The sequence below is a fragment of the Podarcis bocagei genome (genome assembly GCF_964188305.1).
Source record: "Podarcis bocagei genome assembly, chromosome: 8".
In the NCBI taxonomy this organism is placed as follows: domain Eukaryota; kingdom Metazoa; phylum Chordata; class Lepidosauria; order Squamata; family Lacertidae; genus Podarcis; species Podarcis bocagei.
The window spans coordinates 90157879-90182508 of record NC_138133.1 but is presented as its reverse complement, the minus strand read 5'-3'; the positions used below and the strand labels follow the sequence as shown (position 1 = coordinate 90182508).

The 24630-nt window shown below is 50.9% G+C and overlaps 1 protein-coding gene and 1 long non-coding RNA gene across 4 annotated transcripts in view; one reads left to right on the top strand and one right to left on the bottom strand.

Moving 5' to 3' along the window:
* The first annotated feature begins 9411 nt into the window (after positions 1 to 9411).
* The window catches only part of ARHGAP39 (Rho GTPase activating protein 39), a 198011-nt gene continuing 182792 nt past the window's right edge, over positions 9412 to 24630 (top strand). For 2 of the 3 annotated variants that reach the window (XM_081204444.1, XM_081204442.1), the window contains exon 1: positions 12096 to 12124. In XM_081204444.1, the coding sequence (XP_081060570.1) occupies positions 12111 to 12124 (14 nt within the window). In that variant the 5' untranslated portion in view covers positions 12096 to 12110. Of the gene's footprint in view, positions 9604 to 12095; positions 12125 to 24630 lie in introns of those variants that run through there. The other variant, XM_081204443.1, reaches the window with a different exon arrangement.
* Positions 17910 to 19993, bottom strand: LOC308592591. Its single transcript, XR_014010569.1, has 3 exons — positions 19849 to 19993; positions 19427 to 19754; positions 17910 to 19162 (listed from the first exon to the last, which is right to left on the bottom strand). It is a non-coding gene; the product is annotated as an uncharacterized lncRNA (long non-coding RNA).

The following is a 24630-nucleotide window of genomic DNA, read 5'->3' as shown; positions in this document are numbered from 1 at the left end:
GCATAATAAGAAAATATATATTTCGTAAGATTTATTCACTGCTTAGTTGTAAAAAAAGAAACCTCAAAGCAGTGTACCAAAAAAAAAAAAAATAAAAGGTTTTTTGAAAACCAATAAGAAAAATTAACAACGGTAATTTGAAACTTTAAAACCCTGACCCTAACATTAGACTAAAATCAGATTAAATCATCATCATCAATTTTATTTATACCCCCCCCCCCCAGCCAAGACTGGGCTCAGGGTGGCTAACACCCAATATAAAAACAAATTGATTGAAATACAACTTAAAAACAAGATTAAAATACAACATTAAAACATTAAAATACAGCCTCATTTCAATGGAAACTCAAATCAGAAACTTTCTGGGGAATAAAAACATCAAGTCTTCACCAAAGCTAACTAACTAACATACATTGACATTCTTCAGGTCTCGGTAGGCTTGTACAAACAAAAATGTCAATCGAGAGTAAATCAAAGGCGCCTGCTTGATATCAAGAGGCAGGGGGTTCCAAAGACCAATTTCTTACAAGTGCTTAACGGGTAATATGTGGCACTGGTAACAGTGCCAGTTTTGCTGCTCAAAGTGGCTGAGTGGGCACATATGGGGAAAGGTGATCTCGCAGGTAAACTGGTCCCAAGTTGTTAATAGTAACACCTTGAACTTGGCCCCGTGAGAAAATTGGCAACCAGTGCGGATCTCGGCACACAGGAATTGTAATGTCCCAACGTCTCACTCCATTCAGCAATCGTGTTGCAGCGTTACACACACACACACACACACACACACACACACACACAGTCATCACCCAGAGCATCTCAGAAGCTCCACATGTTTGATGGCAGAACCTAGGCTCATGTTTTTTAATAGGAGAAAGAAGTTGCAGAGATGCTGTCCAGAGAGCCCTGCTCTTTCCTTCCATAAATCACCCTGCTGCATCTCCTGCTCTGCAAAGAACAGGATGACATGCACTCTACGCGGTATAACAATACTTTTTCTGTTCACTGGGAAGCTCAGAAACTGCTGAGCGCAGACTCAAGCAACTTCGGCTGCGATGCACCAGATCGGAAGCTCAGAGGAACCCCTCTCTTCCCAGGACGGCCCCAACCACAGCAATGTGTTACTAATTGACGCAGAAACAAATCAAGGTTATAGGGGACCCCTGCACCCCAAAGAATTAGATTCCCAAAGTGGGGGGGGGGGACTGTCCCTGGCGGGGATGGTGCTGGAGACATAAATGACTCTCAGACTCTGAGAAGCTGGTATCACTGGATCAATATTTGTTGAATTAATTAAACTAAATAGTTTTAATTGGATTGGTGTTTTTTTTTAAAGGCACAATTAATTGTGACTGTTTTGAATTTCATTGCTTTATTACCTTTTTCGAGGGTGTCGTGCAAACGGCTATACCGAATAATGGGTTTTTATAGGGTCGTGTAGCTCAGGGAACCGAGGGGGTGGTGGTGCGATAAAGTTTGGGAATTGTGGTCTTAGAAAAAGGGAGAGGCTGGATATCTGGGCGCAATGACTGCCAAAGATCAGGTGTGTCCAAAGAAAATGAGCAGAGGTTTGCAACCACAGATGTCACCTGTCCTTCTTTTGTCCCATGGTGATGCTTTTGAATTTTTTGTGTGAATTACACCCCCACCTTCACATAGCAGAGACCCCCAAGGGCAGGGAGTGCAAGTTACATTTATTAAGAGAGGAGCAGCTACATGATAGATGCATTGCAGGAGACTGGACTAGCTAATTCTTGAAGGTCCTTTCCTGCACTACAATCCTTTGATATTTATCCCAGGGCAGATGAATGTAAATTGGCACAATTTAAATTAAGGCCAGCACTCAAACTGGGGTATGATAGCATGTTTTCCTATAGTAATAATACAGTGGTACTTCGGGTTACAGACGCTTCAGGTTACAGACTCTGCTAACCCAGAAATAGAATAACTTTGCTTCAGGATGAGAACAGAAATCGCGCGGCAGGAGCAGGAGGCCCCATTAGCTAAATTGGTACCTCAGGTTAAGAACAGTTTCAGGTTAAGAAGAGACCTCCAGAATGAATTAAGTTCTTAACCACAGGTACCACTATAATAATAATAATAACAAATTATTATTTGTACACCGCCCATCTGGCTGGGTTTCCCCAGCCACTCTGGGCGGCTTCCAACAAAATATTAAAATACAGTAGTCTGTTAAACATTAAAAGCTTCCCTAAACAGGGCTGCCTTCAGATGTCTTCTAAAAGTCAGGTAGTTGTTTATTTCCTTGACAACTGGTGGGAGGGCGTTCCACAGGGCGGGTGCCACCACCGAGAAGGCCCTCTGCCTGGTTCCCTATAACTTGGCTTCTCGCAGGGAGGGAACCGCCAGAAGGCCCTTGGTGCTGGACCTCAGTGTCCGGGCAGAACGATGGGGGTGGAGACACTTCTTCAGGTATACTGGACTGAGGCGGTTTAGGGCTTTAAAGGTCAGCACCAACACTTTGAATTGTGTTCGGAAACGTACTGGGTTATGTGGTCTCAGCGGCCTCTCCCAGTCACCAATCTAGCTGCCGCATTCTGGATTACTTCTACCTTGGATGTTTCAGAGGCGAGGTGAGATAGGCATCTGTCAGGGATGCTTTATCTGCGATTCCTGCATTGCAAGGGGTTGGAATAAATGACCATCAGGGTCCCTTCCAACTCTATGATTCTTTTTTTAGTATGGTGCAGTGGTTAGAGTGTTGGTCTAGGACCCGGGAGACCAGAGTTCGATTCCCCACTTGGCCATGAAACTCACTGGGTGACCCTGGGCCAGTCTCAACCTAGCCTACTTCACAGGGTTGTTGTGAGGAGAAAATGGGGGAGGAGGAGACCTATGTCAGACACCTTGGGCTCCTTGCAGGAAAGGTGGGATACAAATATAATCATAATCATAACAGAAGGAGGCAAAGACTCGCTTCCTGCCACTCCAGGGAGAAGAATTGGATCTAGGGTGGCATCACTTAGAGGAGGACAGATTTCTGTTCAACAATAGATGAAGCTGTTTGGCAGCGGGACCCATTGCTTACCCTCCAACATTTTTTTTGATGAAAATAGGGATGTCCTATTCAACAACAACAACATTTATACCCTTCCCATCTGACTGGTTGCCCCAGCACAATACAGTGGTACCTCTGGTTGCGAACAGGATCTGTTCCAGAGCCCCATTCACAACCTGAAAGGAATGCAACTCGCGTCTGCGCACGCGCGGGTCGCGATTCACCGCTTCTGTGCATGCGCGTGACATCATTTTGCGCGTCTGCGCATGCACGAGTGGCAAAACCCAGAAGTAACCCTTTCCGGGACGCAACCTGAAAAAACGTATCATGACGCAAACGTAACAAGAGGTATGACCGTACAGTACAACATTAAAAATGAAAAACTTCCCTATACAGGGCTGCCTTCAGATGTCTTCTAAAGGTTGTAGAGTTACTTATATCCTTAGCTTGGGGGGTTGCGCAACTCCATACCCTCCAACATTTCTCTGATGAAAATAGGGACATCCTAGGAAAAGTGGGACATTTGGGGATCAGATCAGAAACTGAGCTGGCTTCTGTAAATCTGTGATTGTCCCTGGAAAATAGGGACCCACTTGGAGGGTCTGCCATTGTCTGGAGAAGTGGTGGGCTCCCCCTGGCTGGGGGTTTTCATGCAGAGGCGGGACAAGCCACCTCTTGGCTTGTCAAGCTCCAGAGATCTTGCGTGTTTGCACCCGAAGGCGAAAAACGCAATCTCTGCTTCCGACATCATGATTCAGTCCCCACCCTGCTCAGTGTTTTTCTCGCCTCCTTCGTTTGCAGACAGAGCCTGCCTTTCCGCGCCTGGCATGGCACCTTATCATTACCCACTCAGCGAGGCTTCCGGAGGGATGTTTACTTGGAAGTAGGTGGCCCCACTGATTTCAGCGAGACCCGCCTTCCTCCCTTAAGTGTGCTTGTTGCTCCTTCCTTCTACTTTTAGATGCATTTTAAGCTAGGGCCTGACTGGATGTCGCTGCATCCCGCAGACTTGCCCTCCGGTGGCTCTGATGCAGATCTGTGACTAATGTGAGATGCCAGCATCGCTTTTTGCCTACAGACACCGGGGTGTCACTGTTGCTATGGAAACAGGCTCTTCCATGGGGGGGCTGGGTGGGTGGGGGGGCTTGCTTAGTGTGCCTTCTCCTCGCCCCTTTTTAGTTGCTGAATAAAGGTTCGGTCACCTTTTGAGGAGGAAGGACAGGGCCTTCTCTCTGGGTAGGTGGCAGGACCAAATAAAGCATGGGTAGGCAAACTGGGGATGTGGGTGGCGCTGTGGGTTAAACCACAGAGCCTAGGACTTGCCGATCAGAAGGTCGGCGGTTCGAATCCCCGCGACAGGGTGAGCTCCCGTTGCTCGGTCCCTGCTCCTGCCAACCTAGCAGTCCAAAAGCACCTCAAAGTGCAAGTAGATAAATAGGGAAGGTAGATGGCGTTTCCGTGCACTGCTCTGCTTCGCCAGAAGCGGCTAAGTCCTGCTGGCCACATGACCCGGAAGCTGTACGCCGACTCCCTCGGCCAGTAAAGCGAGATGAGCCCCGCAACCCCAGAGTTGGCCACAACTGGACCTAATGGTCAGGGTTCCCTTTACCTTTAGGCAAACTAAGGCCTGGGGGCTGGATCTGGCCCAATCGCCGTCTCAGTCCAGCCCACGGACGGTCCGGGAATCAGTGTGTTATTACATGAGTAGAATGTGTCCTTTTATTTAAAATGCATCTCTGGGTTATTTGTGGGGCATGGGAATTCGTTCATTTTTTCTTCTTCAAAATCTAGTCCAGCCCCCCACAAGGTCTGAGGGACAGTGGAGTGGCCCCCTGCTGAAAAAGTTTGCTGACCCCTGAAATAAAGTATCCAACTCCAAGCCAAAGTGTGTAAAACATATAGGCTGAGTGCTCCCCTTTGGACATCTCGCAGCATCCAAGCATTGTCATCGTGGCCTCTGCCTCTCATCTGTTTATTTTTAAAATGTGTACACACCGTCCTTCATCCGTAGATCTCTGTGTGGTTTGCAGCATTAAAAAAACACAAGGTAAAAACACAAAATGCATAATAAAAAAACAGAGTTTAATTTTGCCTGTCTACACCATATTCTCCTTTTCGGTGCTTGTGGGTCCCATAAGCCAGTGTTTCCCAACCTTTTTTGGGCAAAGGCACACTTGTTTCAGGAAAAAAATCTCGAGGCACACCACAGCCCCGTGACGTCAGCGCGCAGCGTCATGCCGGGAGGGACGCACGAAAGTGTAAGTTTCAATTTCCCCCCCCTTGCCTTCCTTCTGTGCCAACCGCCAAAAAGCCAAGAATCGCGGGACCGCCGGCGGAGGGGGGGAGGGGGAGCGGAGGCAGCGGCGAGCCCCGTTCCTCCCCATCCGCCCCATTCCGTGCAAGGAGCGCGAACAGGTGTGAGAAGGGGGTCAAACCTGCGGGTCGGCGTCGGGGAACCTCCAAGCTTTGTTTTTTTAAAAAAATATATTTTTATTGCTTTTTTCCAGTTATCATATCAAACAACAAAAGAAAAAAGAAGAAAAGAAAAACAAAAGAAATCCAACTTTCAATTACATTTTTCCATGACTTACTGGACTTCACTCTACCCGTGGTTTTTCTGGATGGGTCGTCGCTGTGCCGCAGCGCACGACCCTTTTCCGCGGAGCCCCTCTTCAGCAACTGAGGAGGACCGCCATTGCTGTTTCGCGCCGCCTCCGGAAGTCCTGAGTGGGGAACCTCCAAGCTTTGGGGGTGGGGGGGGAGGAGGCAGCAAAGCGAGGCAGGAAGGAGAGCGCGGCTTGGCTGGGTGAGCTTTGGCAGGGGCAGGGAATGAGAGCCGCGAGGCGGGCGCTGCGGACGGAGGCGCTGCCCGCCGAGCTCGCAGGCAGCCAGGCAGGCAGACGGCGAGAGCCCCGCGCTGGGCGGCCTCTCCTGGGAAGTTTCAAAGCTGTAGTTAACTTTTTTAGATTATTATAAAAAAAATTGAATGCTGGAGCACGATTTCTGTTCTCATCCTGAAGCAAAGTTCTTAACCCAAGGTAATATTTCTGGGTTAGTGGAGTCTGTAACCTGAAGCCTCAGTTACCCGAGGTACCACTGTCCCATGTAATGTAGTTTTGTGTTTTTGTGTTGTGAGCCTTGGATGTTAAACAGCCACCACCACCGCAGGCCCTTAAAAACAAGGTACTTTCATATTCATCTTTACTTGGAGGCAAGCCTCCCTCTTCCCAAGGGGGCCACTTCCCAATTCAGAGTGCTTGGCATCCTAAGGAGGGGAGCAGCGCTGGATTTGGGACGCTGCTGGCGGCAGAGGGGCACAAATAACAACACTGAACAGATCCGTTGGAAAAAGCAGCTGTACCAAAATGAATTATTGCGAAAATGAGGGATATTTGAGGGAGGGGCCGTCAAATGTTGTCCTCGCCCAGGACGCCACTTGAAGGAAGCAGCGGGGGCGGACGCGGGTTGGAATCCTCTCAGCCCGGCCTCCCTCACAGGGTTGTTGTGGGGGGTAAATGGCGGGGAGCCCCCCCCCGCCCCCCCCCCACCGGAGCTCCTGGGAGGGAGAAAAAGGAATGCGAAAGCGCTAATAATAAAAGCCAATTTATATATGTGGAGAGAGGGAGGGAACCCTGAGGCCGCATCAGGCCCACAAAGGCGGGAGGCGGGAAGGGGCCCCTCAGCCGCGCAGGAGGCGCCTGTCCCGCAAGAGGCCGGCAAAGGTCACCTCTGACGCCCTTGCGCCTCCCTCCCTCCCTCCATTGCGCGCGCAGCGGGGGGGGCGCCGCTCACCATCCTCCGTGGCTGCGCGTGGCGGCTGCAGGTCGGCGGGCCCCTCTGGCACGCGTGGACGGCGGCGCCCCTGGCGCAACTCAGGCGCTGGAGGGAGCGGAGTGAGCGGTACATGGCGGAGGCTGAGGAGCGAGGCGCCGCGGGCGGGCGAGGGGGAGGAGGACGGAGTGGGCGGAGTCGCAGCCAATGGGGTGGAAGAAACCCACGTTTCCTTTTTGAAAGAGAAACTTTTAAACGAGCGCGTGGTTGAAGAAGGCGCTTGCCCAGCTCCGCCCTGCGCCGCCGCCGTCTCGCGCTCCTCCCTTTTGCGCGCGCTGCCCCGCCGCCGCCCCATTGGCTGGGTCCTGTCAGCTGATCCTGTGTGTGTGTGAGGGGAGAATGGAGAGAGAAACCTCGGCACCACCACCGCGGAGCCGCCCCCGGCTCGACGCGGATCCTCGCCGCCGCCGCCCCGCCTCTCGCCTCCCGACTCGCCCGCCTCCCTCCCACGGCACACCAGGCAACGACCCGCGGCACACTAGTGTGCCGCGGAACACCGGTTGGGAAACACTGCCATAAGCTTCAGCCTTTGGCCGCGGTGCCATTTCTGCATATCCTATTTATGAAGGACGCACCACACAGGTTAGAGAAAGATGAGAGCGACTCATAATTCCTTCTCTGAAGGCACCTGGGGAAAGGCAGCACAGGCCCACAAACAGCGTTTGGGCGAGAAAATATTATTTGTATAAAATTGAGATAATTTATCTCCTGTACGTCACCTTGAGGAATCTATCTGTTTCTCTCTCTCTCTGTTTTTTTAATTGGAAAAGCGGCTAGCAAGACTTCTGCATAAATAAGATATTATAAATACTTCAAGAGGCTGTTTTCAGAGGGAAAGCTCCCTGCACAAAGCACAGAAGATTTGGGAACAGAAATGCCGCAGGAAGGCTTTCAGCCGATTTCAACAACTTTATATCTATGTGCACACGCAGATTATATATATATATATATATATATATATATATATATATATATATATACACACACACATATATACACGGCTGTTTGCAACCTTCAGCATCCATGTCAGGAGACTGTGAAGGTGCAAAACTGGGGGGGCGGTGAAGGTTAGGAGACGGCGGAGGCTCCATACATTTGCAGGGAAATAACAAGTCCCACAAACCAGGCCACACAGTAGTGGCGCCTATGCGCTTCCCTCATGCCTCTGGGAAAAGGAGGGTACGAGGAGTCATGACAGAAGCAGTGCTATTTTTCCCGAAAAAGAGGTGCCAAAATTCATCACGAACACCTTGCTTGCTCTCATATAACGGTGATGGCGCCCACCTGAGACATGACGGATGTCAGGTCCAGGGAGTTTGTACTGGAAAAAAGCCCTGGATAGTTCGTAAAATGACACCTGGGGTGGAGAATGTGGATAGAGGGAAAAAATTATGCTTCTCTCAAAGCACTAGAATACAGGACCATGCATTGAGAAGCTGATTGCATACCCTGCAATGTTGATCTGGTGAATATATGGACATCCTAAGGAAAAACTGGACATTTTGCGATCAAATCAGAAACCAGGACGGCTTCTGTAAATCCAGGAGTGTACCTGGAAAATAGGGGCACCTGGAGGGTCTGTGAATGTTGGAAGATTCAGAACGGATAAACGAAAGGACTACACAGCACATAGATAAACTGTGGAACTCACTGCCACAGGAGATTAATAATAATAATAATAATAATAATAATAAATTTGCATCCCACCAATCTGACTGGGTTTCCCCAGCCACTCTGGGCAGCTTCCAGCATATGTAAATACAGTGGAACCTTGAGTTGCGAATGCGATCCGTGCGGGAGGCACGTCCGCAACCTACAGCATTCGCTGCGAATGTGCAGGTCGTGATTCGGTGCTTCTGCGCATGTACAAAGTGCGATTTCGCGATTCTGCGCATGCGCGAGAACCAAAACCTGGAAGTAACCCGTTCCGGTACTTCAGGGTTCAGCACGGTACGCAACCCGAAAATGCGTAACCTGAAGCGTCTGTAACCTGAGGTACCACTGTACAGTAAAACTGGAACAAAAGAGAAACTGGGACGACTTCTCTAAATCAGGGACGTACCGGGAAAATAGGGGCACTTGAAGGGTCTGAGAATGTGGTGCTGATAAGGCCAAGGTCGCAGGTTCAGTCCCCATATGGGACAGCTGCATATTCCTCCAACTCTTTGATTCTATGGCATGGCACTCTTGAACATATGCAGAGTGCTTCCCCCCCCCCACTGCCTTATTCCATTTCCGTTGCCTGAAAAGAGAGAGGCATTTCATTACAGAGTTTTATTTTTATTTTTTTAAGCGGGGACATTTTCTCCCACATGTTGCCAAGGGGCCGACTGGATGCCCTTGAGAGGCCTCCTCTCCTAGGCCCAAACATGGCCGCCGCCACCTCAGGTGAGACGGCCGCAGGAACTACATTTCCCGTGAGCCCTTGAGGCGGAGGGCGGGGCCGGCGGGCTGGGCGGAACCGAGGCCGCCTTGGCTCCGCCCGTCGGCGAGCGCCATTGGCCGAGGGCCGTTGTCGGTGGTGACGGCGGGACGCGGCGGCGGCGGCGGCATCGTCTCCTCCTGGCCGGCGCTGGCAGCCCGTCCGTCGGTCCGTCGTCGCTCCGTCGCTCGCTCCGTCAGCGGCCAGGAGGAGGCGGCGGCGGGCGAGGAGCCGCAGCGCTGCCGGGGCCATGGGCTGCCGGGCGGGGGCCGCCGCCGCCCCTCGCCGCGCCCGGTGACGACCCCGCCGGCTCGGGGGAGAAGATGGCGGAGAGGTAGGACCCCCCCCACGCACGACCCCCCCACGCACGGCCCCCAATCCTTGGAGAGGAGGAAGAGGAGAGACCCCCCCTCACAGCTGCCCCCCCAGCAACTCACAGGGATGGGGAGGCAGGAAGAGACCCCCCCTCCCCATGCACGCCCCCCAAATCCTTTGGGGGGGGAGAGGAGGAAGAGGAGAGACCCTCCCCTCACAGCAGCCCCCCAGCAACTCACAGGGGTGGGGAGGCAGGAGGAGACCCCCCTCCCCATGCACGAACCCCAAATCCTTTGGGGGGGAGAGGAGGAAGAGGAGAGACCCCCCTCACAGCAGCCCCCCAGCAACTCACAGGGGTGGGGAGGCAGGAGGAGACCCCCCTCCCCATGCACGACCCCCAAATCCTTTGGGGGGGAGAGGAGGAAGAGGAGAGATCCCCCCTCACAGCAGCCCCCCAGCAACTCACAGGGGTGGGGAGGCAGGAAGAGACCCCCTCCCCATTCACGCCCCCCTCCTGCCCCACAGCACGAACTGGGGATATGTGTGGACCCCCAAAGCCCCCCAACCCACTGGGGGTGAGGTGGAAACCCGCCCCCACAGCCAAAAAACCCCCCCTTCCCTAACCACGGGGGAGTAGCTTACTGCATCAGAGCCCCCCCAACCCCATTCCAGGTCCCCCTCCCCCAAATCTGCCCTCTTGGGTTTTTTGCGGGGGGTTTTATCCCCACCCAAATCAGCCGCTTTGCAGCGCAAGGATAGGCGCCCCCCCACACCTCCCGCCCAGCCCCCTCCCCAAAATCTGCCCCACCACCTCCACCCCAGGTGGAAATTCTCGCATCAGTAGTGTTTCTCCCCCCCCAAAAAAACCCTCCATTCCCTCCCGAATCCTCTTGTTTTTTATTTCCTCCTTCGGCCAAGCCAGCTCCATTTATACTTTAGTCGTCATCGTGTCCCCCCCCCCAAAAAAAATACACCCCATCTGGTCGAATCAACCCCACCCATCTCCTTGCAGAACCCCCTTAATTTTTCCCTTTGGAAAATACAGAGAAAGGGGGCACTTTCTCTCTCCTGCCTTCCCCTCAATCCACTTTCAGACCCTTTTTGCTCAATCTGACCCTCGCCCATTTCATCCATTTGGGGCTACCCCATATTTTCTGCAGCTCCCCCCCCTTCATCTATGGACCCCCCCCCTGCAACAGTCCTGTCTCCTTATAATCCGTCTGTCTTTCTTTTCCCTTGCTGGAGGGGTTTGGCATTCATACCCCTTTCCTCAATGTAGGAAGACCCCCTTCATAGATCCCGCAACCCTCCCTGTTTTCCCCAATGCACCTTCCCTGCTGGAGAGCTTGCATAGTGACCGCCCGCCCCCCTTGTGAACACCCCCACAGTAACAGTATGCCCCACCTGCTATAGGGAGGGCACCTTGGTACATTCAGTGCGCTCAGAGGGTTACCCCGCACCCCAAATTCTGCCCCTGCTAGGGCAGATCGCCCTCTTTTCTGAGGGTGGGGGGGCACCCCTGGAAGGCCCTGTGTGTCACCTTCCTCTACTTCCTGGGAGACCTTTCCCTCTCCAGCCTGGGACAGCCCCCCCTTCCCCCTCCTCCTCCCCAGTAAGCCTGGGCTGCTCCAGAGACACCCCCCCTTCACCTTGACACATTTCTCCCCTTTTAGGACCCTTCCCTGAAGGTTTTTCCCCACCCCTGATCCTGTGGCTCTTTTTAGAGACTCCCACCCACCCAATTTTCTCCAGTCCCCCCCCCCCATAACTGTGCAGGGATGGGACCTTCCCTGAGTTGCCCCTTCAAACTGATCAGACCCCCCCCCCACAACCTCCTCCCATTGCAGGGATTGGTTGAAGAGACCAGTGCCATCCATCGGCCCTGGAGCTTTTCCACTCCTGGGGGAGGAATATGCCATTCCGGACAGGACCTCACAGCTGTTTCTTGGGGGTCCTGCTTTCTGCCCCCATGTGGTGGTGGTGGGGCTTGGGTGCCCCCCCCCCACCGCATGGCACCTGCCCATGCCCTTCCCTCTGCAATCAGGTGGCTCTCTGCCTTTCCTCCTGCTGAAATTTTGGTCGTGGATATTTTGCTTCCGCCACCTTGCCAGTTGCCCCAAACCTGCCCTGTGCCTCTGGGTTTAAGGCAGCCCCATTCCTCTCTGCTGGGGGGGGGTCACCGCCCTCCCCCTTCCTTATCCAGAGCTGGTGTGTGTGTGTGTGTGTGTGCATGCACACGAGATCGAAATCTCTTCCCACCCTGAATCGCATTTATTGTATATTATTTTGCTCCTGCGTCTTCCGGAGCTGGGTTTCTGCCTCTCGCTCATAGGGGTACAATTAGCATGGATTGGGGGCAAGCTGGAAGCCGTTGGTGCAGATTGTGGCTTGTGGGGGGGGGGAGGGTTTTATTCTTTTTTATTGGAGGGATGGGCTCTTTAAGTTGGAGGCGAGCCAAGTGAACCGGGCTAAGGGGCGTGTTTGGTGGGCGATTGCCTCCTCCAGGACCGAGCATGTTGCAAAAGCATGGAGGACTGCGGGTTTGGCCGAGCGGAGGCTGGGGGGGGGGGAGAGAGAGAGGCTTCGTGGGTGGAAATGGCTTGGGTGCTTATTTACATCAACACGAGGCGTACCGAAGGACGGACTGGGGGGGGGGTGTCGAGCCGTCTCAAGCCCTGAAGCGGAGCTGGGTGGGTGGTGGAAATGCGTGGTTCTCTTCCTAACCGCTCCCCCCCCCCCCGTTTGAATTGGGTGCGGGGAGAGATGGCGGCTCAGGTTTGGAACTGGCGGTTGCAGCTGTGGGTGCATCTGCGCCCAGCTGGGTGTTGTGGAATGATTGGGATGCTCTGCTGGGCCCCCACTGGTGCAGTGGGAGGGGTTGGGGGCCGGGGGGGTGAAGATTGGCATTTGGGTGGAGCGCAACCGGGATGCAGCAGCGCTGGCTCAGAGCATCCAGAGCTGGAGGACTGGTAGCTTCCGGGGCTGCTCTTTGGATGCTGCCAGCTGCTTGCTAACCTACTGCAAGGCGGGGAAATTATTATTTCCCTCCCCCACCCCCCGCTGTGCGTGCAATACCGTTTGCATTAACCCTTGGATGCTGACCTTGGCTGGCGGTCTTTTCTACAAATGGAGCTGGGCGTGAGAATTATGGCTGCGTGGACAGGCGGCAGGCGACTCCGGCTGAGTCCTGCGTGTGGCCGTGTTTGTCCCCTGACCAATAGGAGACGATGTGAGGCTGTGGTTTGGTCTGCCCCGCCAGCGATGGACCCTGCCAGGTGGACGGTCCTGCCCCCAAATTGGTGCCTTTGATCTTTTGCATGTGTGGTGGTGTGCCCCACATGTGGGTCGTCACGCTGGATGCTGACGAAAGTGTCACTGTTGAGTTTGGTGCGGACGCAGCAAGGAGGGAAGCTGCCTTTTTCCTTTTGCATCTCAGCTGTCAAGCGCTGGTTGTGTGGGTCTGGTGGGATAAACCAGCACGCCTGCATTTTGCGTAACAACAGCGTGAAAGTAGCAGGAGTGAGCCGAGCTTAAGGCATGGGAGGCGGCCGAGTAACAGTCTTCTTCCCGAATCCCAGAGAAGTCTGGTTTTAAGCTAAAGTTAAAAGTAGGCATCAGAAGAAAAATAATCACAATGCAAAGGCCACATTAAGGCAGTACCTTCATCAGCCCAGCCAAAATATTGCAAAATAGTGTGTGACCTCTTTGAGTTCCCCAGAACTCTTCATCTGGCAAACGTTAAAAATAATTATTTAAGGGGAGGAAGGGGTGCTGCGGGTATTCAAGCCATCCATCCTTGTCTGATTCTGCTAAAAGTCTTAAGATGGAGTATGAGAGGAGTTTGAAGACATTCAGAGAAGGTTTTAAACTGTATCTGTATGTTACGCACATTACTGCACATGGTGTTGGAATTTTAAGGCCAGAATTTTGTTAGGTACCCAGGGGAAGGGTCAGTTCAATGGGAGGTATTAACCTAATACAGATTTCTGTTGAGGAAAGAGTGCTTTTTTTGGGTGGCGGCACTGATGCTAGGTTTTAGCATCTCCTGTTGCCTTTTGGTGTCCTCGTCACAGACTGCTGGAAGGTGGCAAAAGAGAAATTCCTAAACCGTGTCTTGCTATTGGAGATAAGAGATGCAGAACAAGCCCACCACTGTTGCAGCTTCCAGGTGGTGATGGAGAAGGGAATTCTTGAACCACTTGACCAAGAAGAACCCAGGGTTTCTTAGCTTCTGGTCAAGTGAATGTCATAGTAGGTAGATGATATGAAGGGTTCAAGAACTTTTCTGCAGGGACCCTGAGCGAGAATAGACTGTGAGGCCTTAAGGAACTGCCTAACGAACAGCTGCCTTCTGTGGAATTAGATTCTTGGCCTGCTTGGGGATCTGCAAGGTCTTGAGGCTTCAGAGGTCTTAGGATTGCCAGTTTCCCCTGGAATATCTTGCATGCAATGTGTGAGCGCTACCACTAAGTGTGGTTGAGTTAATTCCGTTGGGTTGGGTGAATTTGGTGATAACATCAAACACTTCGGCAGATGATCCTCCAAACCATAGTTTAGGTAATCCACATCAAACTGTGGACTTCCATGAACCTTCCCCCACGTGTCTCCAGGACGCTGTTTGCTGTTTTAAGACCAGCCATAGTTGACCATGATGCCTGAACTGGCAAGGTATGGTTAGTGTGGTTGCCCCTCCAAATCAGAATGTGAAGAAACTATAGCTTGGAGGACTGGCACTGAACATAGTAGTTTAGCACCAGCCATAGTTGGAGTCGGCAAATATACATGTGGGGCGGACGAAGAATATTGTCCTCATCAGTCCTTCAAGCCATAGTTTGGAGGCTCCCCTGAAGTTGACACTTGAGTTACACAGGGTTATGTTATGGGACGGCATGAGGAGTGAAGCCAAAATTGTGTATAAAACGTTGGGTTCAATGGCCGGTGGGATCTCCAGGGTCTTTCCCCCTACCCAGACACCCACCCCCTTTTATTTATTTATATTTTTCTTTGTCAGGCTCATAAAGCTGAATGCACTCAAGTTAAATAGGGCTGCCATATTTCAAAAAGTGGATATCCAGGCACAAGTATTGTAGAGGCTTTTTTTTTGCAGAGTTGCTGAGCTGCTGCTTCTTCTTTTTGCAAAATCTAACAAAAAAAATGAAGTTTTTGAACTACAGGGTATTTTTAACGAAATTCACCAAAAATCTACACTTCTGACATGGGTCACCATACACCCGGATTTTCCCGGGCATTGCAACGATTTTCGGACGTATGGCAAGCCCTAAGTTAAATGTACATAAGTTGCTAGTTACCAGTATTAAAAACGGGCAGTTTTGGCTTTAACATGGGAGAATGGCAAGGTTCAGGAATCTAGAGCTCATCTCTTATCCTTTGGAAGGTTACCAATCTTGAGTAAGACGTCAGGTTTTGTTTCCCGCTGCGTAGCCAACCTGAGAAGTCCCGGTCACCAGAACCATGCCGCTCTTTCCCCTGACGGACTGGGCTTCTGAAATGCCTTGCAAGTTCTGGGGCAGCCCCTTGCTCCACGCTGAGTGGGCTGGGGGAGGGTTAGATTCCATACAACATGAAAACAAAGCACTGCTGGAGGTTGGATTGCCTTAATTTTGCGAAACAGCCTGTGATTCGCATTTCAGAATCCCTGGGTTCAATATTTGTCATTTCCAGTGAAGGGATCCCTCAGCAGGTGATGAGGAAGACCTCTTTCTGCCTGAGATTCTGGAAATGGGCTCCCAGTTGGCAGAAACAATTCTAAGTTACACGGCATTTTCTGTTCACGTAGCTTCCTCTGTTGCTGGCTATATTTTTAATTATGAGGGCCGAGGGAGGCTGTGCCCTTAGCAATTTGTCCCCGAGTCACTACGAAGCAGTCAGTGCCCGTTGTGCTAAGTTCACAGCAGCGCTCCGCTTAAATTTGTTGCCATCTAAGAGGCTTGAAATGTAAAACCTTGAGGTTTGCTTCTTCTTTAAGCAGACTGGAAGGGGCCAGTAATAATAAGACCCTGCTCAGTGGAAGCTCATGAGCTGAACCTTAGTCTTTACCAGGTGGGACAGCTGAAAACAAGACGCAGTGACTCTGATTTCCCCATTGCTATTTTGTTGTTGTTGTTGTTGTTGTTGTTGTCAGGCGTATCCTTCCTCCTTCCAGCCTTCATCTCCCCGCCCTTCCACTTTTTTTAAGGTGCTGACAGTTCTCTGCCTGCCTCGATGTGCTTCCATCGACCCATTTAGCACTGAACTCTTCCTGAATGTAAATTACTTCTGTGGGCACTGGGTATGAAAATCCAGCCTCCCTGTCACTGGCTAAAAGCACTACTAACCCCCTGAGCCAAAGACCCATTATCATAGATGCATTGATTTTACTCTGCTGCCTCCTACAGGCCTAACCCTTTCAGGGCCTGCAGCCAGGTTGGGTTCATAGGCATGCCAGCAACCCAAATGCAGCCACCTCTGGGCTGGGATGTGCTAGACAGGACTATAGGTGTGAGTCTTCCGCCTTTTCATTTTCCCCATACTTTACGACCATTAAAGGTTAGTCCTTTGGGGATCGTAACTCCCCTGTCTACTTCTTTTGCGATGTACAATGGTTGCTAACAGTCCTGAGCAGACAGTAGCCAGAATATATACACACACACACACACACACATATACATTTCTTGCAAAACTGGAACAGCAGCACTGCAAATAATTTACCGGACCTCGGATTATTTTAGGCCGGTAAGTTACTGGCCAACAGCTTATCTCAGACCGTCTGCCCACCCTCATATATCCATGCTGATCATTTGTGAAATGGTGGGAGTAAAGGAATGTATATTCCTGATTTGCTGATGCTTCCATCTGCAAGCTAACCGTGATCATAAAGCTCTACGGCACTCTTGGTAGGGTCAAAAGATGTGTACTGTATTTTTCGCCCTATAGGACGCATCGGCCCATAGGATGCACCTAGATTTTTTTTGGGGGGGGGGAAATAAAGGGAAAAAATTATTCCCCCCCCGGCGCGGGGCTGGGGAAGCTCGGGCTTTGGCAGCTTTGGCATCGCTCTGGGAGCTTGTGGGGCTGGGGGCGGGGAAAGCGGAGCTTCCCCCTCCCCCAGCCCCCAGAACAGGACCCAGAGCGATGCCGAAGCTGCGTGCAGCTTTGGCATCGCTCTGGGAGCTTGCGGGGCTGGAGGAGGGGAAAGCCCCCCGCCAGCCTTCTAGCCAAGTCGGGGGACAGCAGGAAAGGCGCGTTGCGCCTCTCCCGCTGTCCCCCGAGTTTGCAGGGCTGGCGACGGGGAGGAGCAGGCTTCTCCCCCCGCCAGCCTTCTAGCCAAGTCAGGAGACAGCGGGAAAGGCGCGCTGCACCTCCCGCTGTCCCCCGACCTTGTGGGGCTGGCGCTGGGGCTCTCCTGATGCCTGGAGAGCAAGAGGGGTCGGTGCGCACCGACCCCTCTCGCTCTCCAGGCTTCAGCGAAAGCCTGCATTCGCCCCATAGGATGCACACACATTTCCCCTTCATTTTTGGAGGGGAAAAAGTGCGTCCTATAGGGCGAAAAATACGGTATCTTTCTAGAGTCCATACCTAGAGGCCATTTTTAATCATGCTGGTGATGAACGAGACCCAAGAGGCTTAACATTAGCCTTGCAGTGCATTATAAGGATTGGCCATGGGCTGCTCATGGGCCAAATGTACCCATGGATGGCTGACAGCCAGTGACTGGGAGCGGCCGCCAAGACCACATAACACCAGTCCTGAAAGACCTACATTGGCTCCCAGTACGTTTCCGAGCACAATTCAAAGTGTTGGTGCTGACCTTTAAAGCCCTAAATGGCCTCAGCCCAGTAGACCTGAAGGAGCGTCTTCACCTCCATCGTCCAGCCCTGAGGTCCAGCTCCAAGGACCTTCTGGGAGTTCCCTCCCTGCAAGAAGTGAGGTTACAGGGAACCAGGCAGAGGGCCTTCTTGGTGGTGGCACCCGCCCTATGGACTGCCGTTCCACCAGATGTTAAGGAAATAAACAACTATCTGACTTTTAGAAGACATCTGAAGGCAACCCCGTTTAGGGAAGTTTTTAATGTTTGATGTTTTACTGTATTTTTACTATTTTGTTGGAAGCCGCCCAGAGAGGCTGGGGAAACCCAGCCAGATGGGGGTAGGGTATAAATAATTTATTATTATTATTATTATTATTATTATTATTATTATTATTATTATTAACCTTCTGGGTTCTGTGTCATGTATTGCTCCTACCACTGCATGAACAGCCTCTGATGGGTCTTGAGATCTCATCTAGGGAGGAGAAAATAGCAGAACTACATGGATGGTTGGCTAGTCACTTGGAATGGGAATGCAAAGAGGGATCGGGGCACGAAAACCACCATTTCTATGTGCATTCTTTTAATCTTCACATGAAGAGACTCTAGGAATGTGCACATCTTTCCCTGTTACAGCAGAGTGACGTAGGTTTTTGTGGTCCTCAAAACCCAATGGGGCCTTGGCACTTAGGATCATTTGATGGAAGGGCTCTCAAAAGTTTCCCTGCCTAAACCAGGAACCCTGCAGCAACAGCAGGGAATCTCAGGACGTCTGTGCAAATGTTTTCTCTAAGTCCTCTTGGCACTCTGAACCATTCGGTTTGTCACCTATGAATTTGATGCAACTCGCCCCCTCAACTAATTGGAGTCCTGGCCTGCAGCACCTTGGGGCCCAATCCTGCACATGTTTGCTCGGAAGCGAGCCCCACTAAATTCGATGGGGCTTATTCCCAAGTAAGTGGGCCGGGGATTGCAGCTTTTGCTGACTGAAACCCTCCTTCCCTGATCCATGAAATGTTACACCTCCTTACCAAACCCAGATGGCCAGTTCAGGGTAAAAGCCTCTGAAGCTCTAATCCATTTGATTACCACTTTGGTCATAATTTCTAGGCACAATGGAAGTTGAGAAAGGCTTCAGTACGAGAGAAACACCAGGCAGAAAATCAATACGTGATAGATCCGACCCTGCGGAGGGACTCGTAGCCGGCCTGTGTAAATATGCTTTTCTGTTCCTCTCCATCAGAACTTTATGGGTTTTGAGGGGTCATGTGTGTACAGAGGGGGTGCACTTTAGCTGTAATAACTAGGGGGTGGGTGGGATTCCTCGCTGTCGTGTCTGATGTTATTAGACTGCCTCTGAATTTTCTCCCGCTGCCCCAGCCTCATGTTCTGAGCGGCTTGGGGGTTTGGTGTCTGAACGAAGGAGGAATTCTGGCAGGTTGTCCAAATTCCTTGACCCTGAGCCGCGTACGGTCACCTTTCCATGCAGCCACGAGGCACTGGACACATGTTACTTCTGTTTCAAGGCCTCCTGCGTGTTTCTTTGTGCTTGCAAAATTTTGTCCCTTGTTATGTAAAAGCTGTAATGTCATCACAAGAGGCGGCTGTATATATCATGTGTGGGAAAGATTAGGCTGTGGGGGAGTGCCGAAAAAGTTAAGAATGTGGTTTTAGGTGCAGAGTTTGGTCTCAAATTGCTTTCAGTTCCTTAAAGCAGGTTCTTTTAGAACTCCGTGCAAATATATGTTTCAGAGTTTGGCACCCATGTCTGCTGAGGACACCAAAAAAATCAGTGTTTCTGATTTCCTGTACTTGTTCCACTTTTAATAATAATAATAATAATAATAATAATAATAATAATAATAATAATAATGATGATGATGATGATGATAATGATGATTTGGATCTTCCTGCTTCTTCTGACAGCTGCATCCTTCCTCCCTTGCAACCCCTTCTGTTTGTAACTGGCTTTCAGGACATCTATATGTGATGAACCTGTCTTTCTCCAAATCCCGCCTTAAAAACCCACCTTTACCATCAAGGCTTCAACTCAAGCCCTTCTTTCCATGCCCTACAGCCGCTTTTGCCAACCTGGTGCCCTCCAGAATTAGTGCAGAAATAAAACCAGACTAGAGTGGTACCAACCTGTTAGGGCGATGAAGCTTCTAATTGTGGCAGTGGGTTACAGCAAAGCTAACTGCTGAGACTTCGTGGTGACTCTGGTTTGATTCAGACATGTATATTTTTCATTGACCCAGGCACAGTTGTACCTGTAATTTGTTTTTGAGTAGGTGCAGATGGAAGGAAAAAATAACACATTTATCTTCTATTATCATTTATCTTCTAAGGCAGCAGTTCTCAACCTGCGGGTCCCCAGTTGTTGTTGGACTACAACTCCCATCACCCCTGAGTTCTGGCCTTGCTAGCTAGGGGAGATGGGAGTTGTAGTTCAACAACATCTGGGGTTGAGAAAGGCTGTTCTAAGGTATAATTGGTGCTCATTTCGCGGAAATTGTGGGTGTCCAGCCTGGCCATGTCTCACTGTCAACAGAACAAAAAGTGATTTGGGTGGGTGGGTGGGAGGGAGGAAATTTGGTGGATTGTTGTTGTTAAAATAATGGCCGTACCTGCTGTGCTAATAATGTCTTTCCCACTCACCTGCTCCAGAGAAACTTGTTGAAGGGACTGTTCTTTTGCCGACGGTTCACCTGATTTATGGTCCGGTGTCCTTTGGGCTGTGTTCAAATGGAGGCCGGGGCATGTGCACGCTCTTCAGAGAGCAGGAAAAGGAAAAGCAATTCCGCTTAGCTGAGAAATGGGAGGATTTAAAACAAATTGAATGAAGTGGCTTTTGAGCAGCGCAATGGGGGACTCAGTACTCCAAGCAAGAGCAGGCTCAGTTTGCCGGCCTTCTCCATATTACCAAGGAATGACGTGCCCTCCCAGGGCCCACACCCTTGGCCTGAGCTCTTCTAGGAAAATCCCAGATGCTACATATTGGAGACGATGGATAGAGAAAGGTTCTCCTTCCTCTGTCAAGCGGAGTCCCTGCCACAAACGTAGGGCGCTTCTCTAAGTTCCAAACATTCGTGTTTCCTGATGAACATTTCACTCCACTGTTGCTGTTCTTTAGTCGTTTAGTCGTGTCCGACTCTTCGTGACCCCCTGGACCAGAGCATGCCAGGCACTCCTGTCTTCCACTGCCTCCCGCAGTTTGGTCAAGCTCATGCTGGTAGCTTCGAGAACACTGTCCAACCATCTCATCCTCTGTCGTCCCCTTTTCCTTGTGCCCTCCATCTTTCCCAACATCAGGGTCTTTTCTAGGGAGTCTTCTCTTCTCATGAGGTGGCCAAAGTATTGGAGCCTCAACTTCATGATCTGTCCTTCCAGTGAGCACTCAGGGCTGATTTCCTTCAGAATGGATCGGTTTGATCTTCTTGCAGTCCATGGGACTCTCAAGAGTCTCCTCCAGCACCACAATTCAAAAGCACCAATTCTTCAGCGATCAGCCTTCTTTATAGTTAAGCTCTCACTTCCATACATTTCCACTCCATACCCAACACTTATTTACCGAGATCTAGCGTGGCCATGTGGCATAGCATTTGGACCTGGACTTGAGAGAGCTGAGTTCGAATCCCCACTTAGCCATGATGCTTAGCAGAGCGGTTTTGGGAAAACTGATTGATAAATAGTGGCTGGTGAGGATGAAAAGGTACAGTCATACCTCGGATTACAGATGCTTTAGGTTACATTTTTTCAGGTTACGGACTGCTGAAACCCGGAAGTACCGCAATAGGTTACTTCCGGGTTTTGGCGGTCGCGCGTGCGCAGAAGCGCTAAATCGTGCTTTGCGCATGTTCAGAGGCACCGAATTGCAACCTGCGCGTGCGCAGACGCGGGTTGCGAACTCTCCGGGTTGCGAACGTGCATCCCGCACGGATCACGTTTGCAACCCGAGCGTCCACTGTACTGCATTTTGCTGCTTGTGAATGCCTCGTAGGAGAGACACGATGCAAATGGAAGAGATTTAACAATACCCTATGTTTACAGCGTGGAGGTTGTAGATCTGGATAGTGCAGCCTTGTAAAATAAAGCCTACTTGCCTACAAAAATACATAATATTAGCCTACTGGGGGCTGGCTGAGAAGGGATGGGGGATTCTATCCCTCCTGCATAAGACCTTTGGATGTGGAGGAGAGGTCCATGTGTCTATTCTATGCCTAGGGGATTGATGGAGCGGCCTGTGTCCCCTCCTCCAAACCATGCTAACTTGTGAGGAATTCTGTCCCCTTGTTGCATGCGCTTCCTTGTCATCTGCTAGTACTTCAGTGGGATAGTGTTGGCAACAGGAAGCTGCGGCAATCGTGTTTGTGTAGAATGGGCAGAATGCATGCAAACAAGGTCATTACTTTAGTGTTTCTGTAAGACATGAGAATATATTTAGGAACGGGATGCATTGTATTAAAAGTTGTTCTCCTGTGAACCCAGCCATACGCTATTTGTCGGGTTGTGATTCTCCCACCCCCCTTAGAAACCACAAGTGAATTAAGTTAGCTCTGTTGGTATATATGAACTTAATACTCTGCCAATAAGCCTGCAGCTTGCAGCTCTCTTGTACTTCTGTTTGCAAAGGGTTCGACAAGCTGCTTGCCCAGAAGCGATTGTTCCTTGTTCCACGGATGTGGGCAGCTTGCCCTTCCAAATGCTGCTTTAACTTGGGGGAGAGGCTGCGGCTCAGTGCTATTCATTGTTATTTATTACATTTTATCCCCAAATCAACCTTGTGAGGTCGGTTCGGCTGAGAGTCAGCGGCTGGCCCAAGGTCGCACAGTGAGATTTATGGCTGAGCGGAGATTCGAACCCTTGCCTCCCGGGTCCGAGTCAGGCACTGGTCAGTGTTTGAAACTAACCAGGCACATTTTGCGACAGGCAGCCAGCCTTTGGTGTGGAAGTGGAGATGTCTGGTCACCACGTTTGGCGACTTAACATCTCCCTCTGGCTGTCTGGCTAGCGCTGCTGCCACCACGTTTGGCGACTAACATCTCCCTCTGGCTGCCTGGCTGGCGCTGCTGCCATGCTGTGCCCGTCAGCTGGTTTGTGGGGCAGCGCAGCACCCAAAGATGTGTGTCTTTTGGTGCCACATTGCTGTGCCGATCAGCTGATCTACGGGGCACCTGGGCATTCTATTGTGGCGAGGTTTATGGTGCCTTTTGGCTCCTAGGTATTATATCTCAGTTTCTATCAGTGACCCTGATGGAGCGGAGCCTCTGCTTTGCATGCCACGGTCCTCAGTTCAATCCTTGGCATCTCCTGGTAAGGTAACAATAACAATAATAATTTATTTATACCCCGCCCGTCTGGCTGGGTTTCCGCAGCCACTCTGGGCGGCTTCCAACAAAATATTAAAAACACAACAAAGCACCACACATTAAAAACTTCCCTAAACAGGGCTGCCTTCAGAAGTCTTCTAAAATTCAGATAGTTGTTTATTTCCTTGACATCCGATGGGAAGGTGTTCCACAGGGTGGGAGCCACTACTGAGAAGGCCCTCTGCCTGGTTCCCTGTAACTTCACTTCCCGCAGTGAGGGAACCACCAGAAGGCCCTCAGAGCTGTCCCTCTGTGTTCAGGCTGGATGATGGGGTTGGAGATGCTCCTTCAGGTCTACTGGACTGAGGCCGTTAAGGGCTTTAAAGGTCAGCAGCAACACTTTAAATTGTGCCCAGAAACATACTGGGAGCCAACGTGGGTCTTTCAAGACCAGTGTTATATGGTCTCGACGGCCGCTCCCAGTCACCAGTCTAGCTGCCGCCTTCTGGATTAGTTGTAGTTTCTGGGCCACCTTCAAGGGTAGCCCCACGTAGAGCATGTTGCCTGAAGTCCTGGAGAGCCGCTGTCGAGCTGTCCCTGCATAAGGCTGTGTGTCCTGTCTTCCTAACTATCCTTCCCCAAGTATTTTGTGGAGATGGGAAAACCCTTGGGGAACTTAGGCAGCCCCTCGCTTGCCCGATGGCACCCACCTGGGCTCCTCTCAGGTGTTTTGGCCTTGTGGGCACCATAACATGAGAGGCTTTACTGCAGGTGAGCTCGTGGCACCTGTTCGTGGGCCAGCCCAAGTTTCCCCCCTGCGTTGATTGCACCCTGCTGTCCCGCAGTTCTTTCACTGACAAATGTTTGCCTTTTGCAAGGCACTGGCTGCTTTGCATTCTGGAATAAGAAGGCAGAAAAATGCTACCATAGCTCCTTCCGCCCCTCTGGGCTTTCAGGAGTGCTCTCGGTGTGGGCGTTCTAATGGCATCAGTGACATATTTTAAGAAGTGTAAGATTGCCCTGGAATGCATACATTTCTCCAGCGGCTGAAGGTAATTGGTTTTTAAGCCTTGTACCTCAGATGGCAGAAAGGCACGGTTTGTCATCTCCTGCTTATTGGAGTGTTTTTTAATGGGGGTGAATCTCTGGCAAAAACTTCTCGGAATGAAAGCAGGCCTCACTGGCAGCACGGCTTATGCATGCAGCGTTGCTGAAGCCATGCAGTCAGTGGCACATAAATATTTTCTTTTAATAATAATAATAATAATTTATTATTTATACCCCGCCCATCTGGCTGGGTTTCCCCAGCCACTCTGGGCAGCTTCCAACAAAATATTAAAATATAATCTATTAAACGTTAAAAGCTTCCCTAAACAGGGCTGCCTTCAGATGTCTTCTAAACGTCTGGTAGTTGTTGTTCTCTTTGACATCTGCTGGGAGGGCGTTCCACAGAGCGGGCGCCACCACCAAGAAGGCCCTCTGCCTGGTTCCCTGTAACTTGGCTTCTCGCAGCGAGGGAACCGCCAGAAGGCCCTCGGAGCTGGACCTCAGCGTCCAGGTAGAATGATGGTGGTGGAGAAGCTCCATCAGGTATACTGAGCGTGTTCCAAAAATATAATGGTAAAGTTAAAACAAATGCCAAATCCCAGGGTCCTGCTTTTAACGCCTTTAGTTATCTTGTGAAACTGGTGTCAGTAAACATAGGATTTCTACCCCCTGTAATGCATTGAAGAATCACAATTGTAGAGTTGGAAGGGACCACAAGGGTCATCTAGTCCAATCCCCTGCAGTGCAGGAATCTTTGGCCCTATGTAGGGTTTGTACCTGCGACCTGGAGATTAAGAAGCTTTCTGTTTCCTTGCAAGAGCAGAGTCCTGGGGGATGAAAAGTGTGTGTTACTTTCTACAGAAACAGGACGAGGATTACTTAG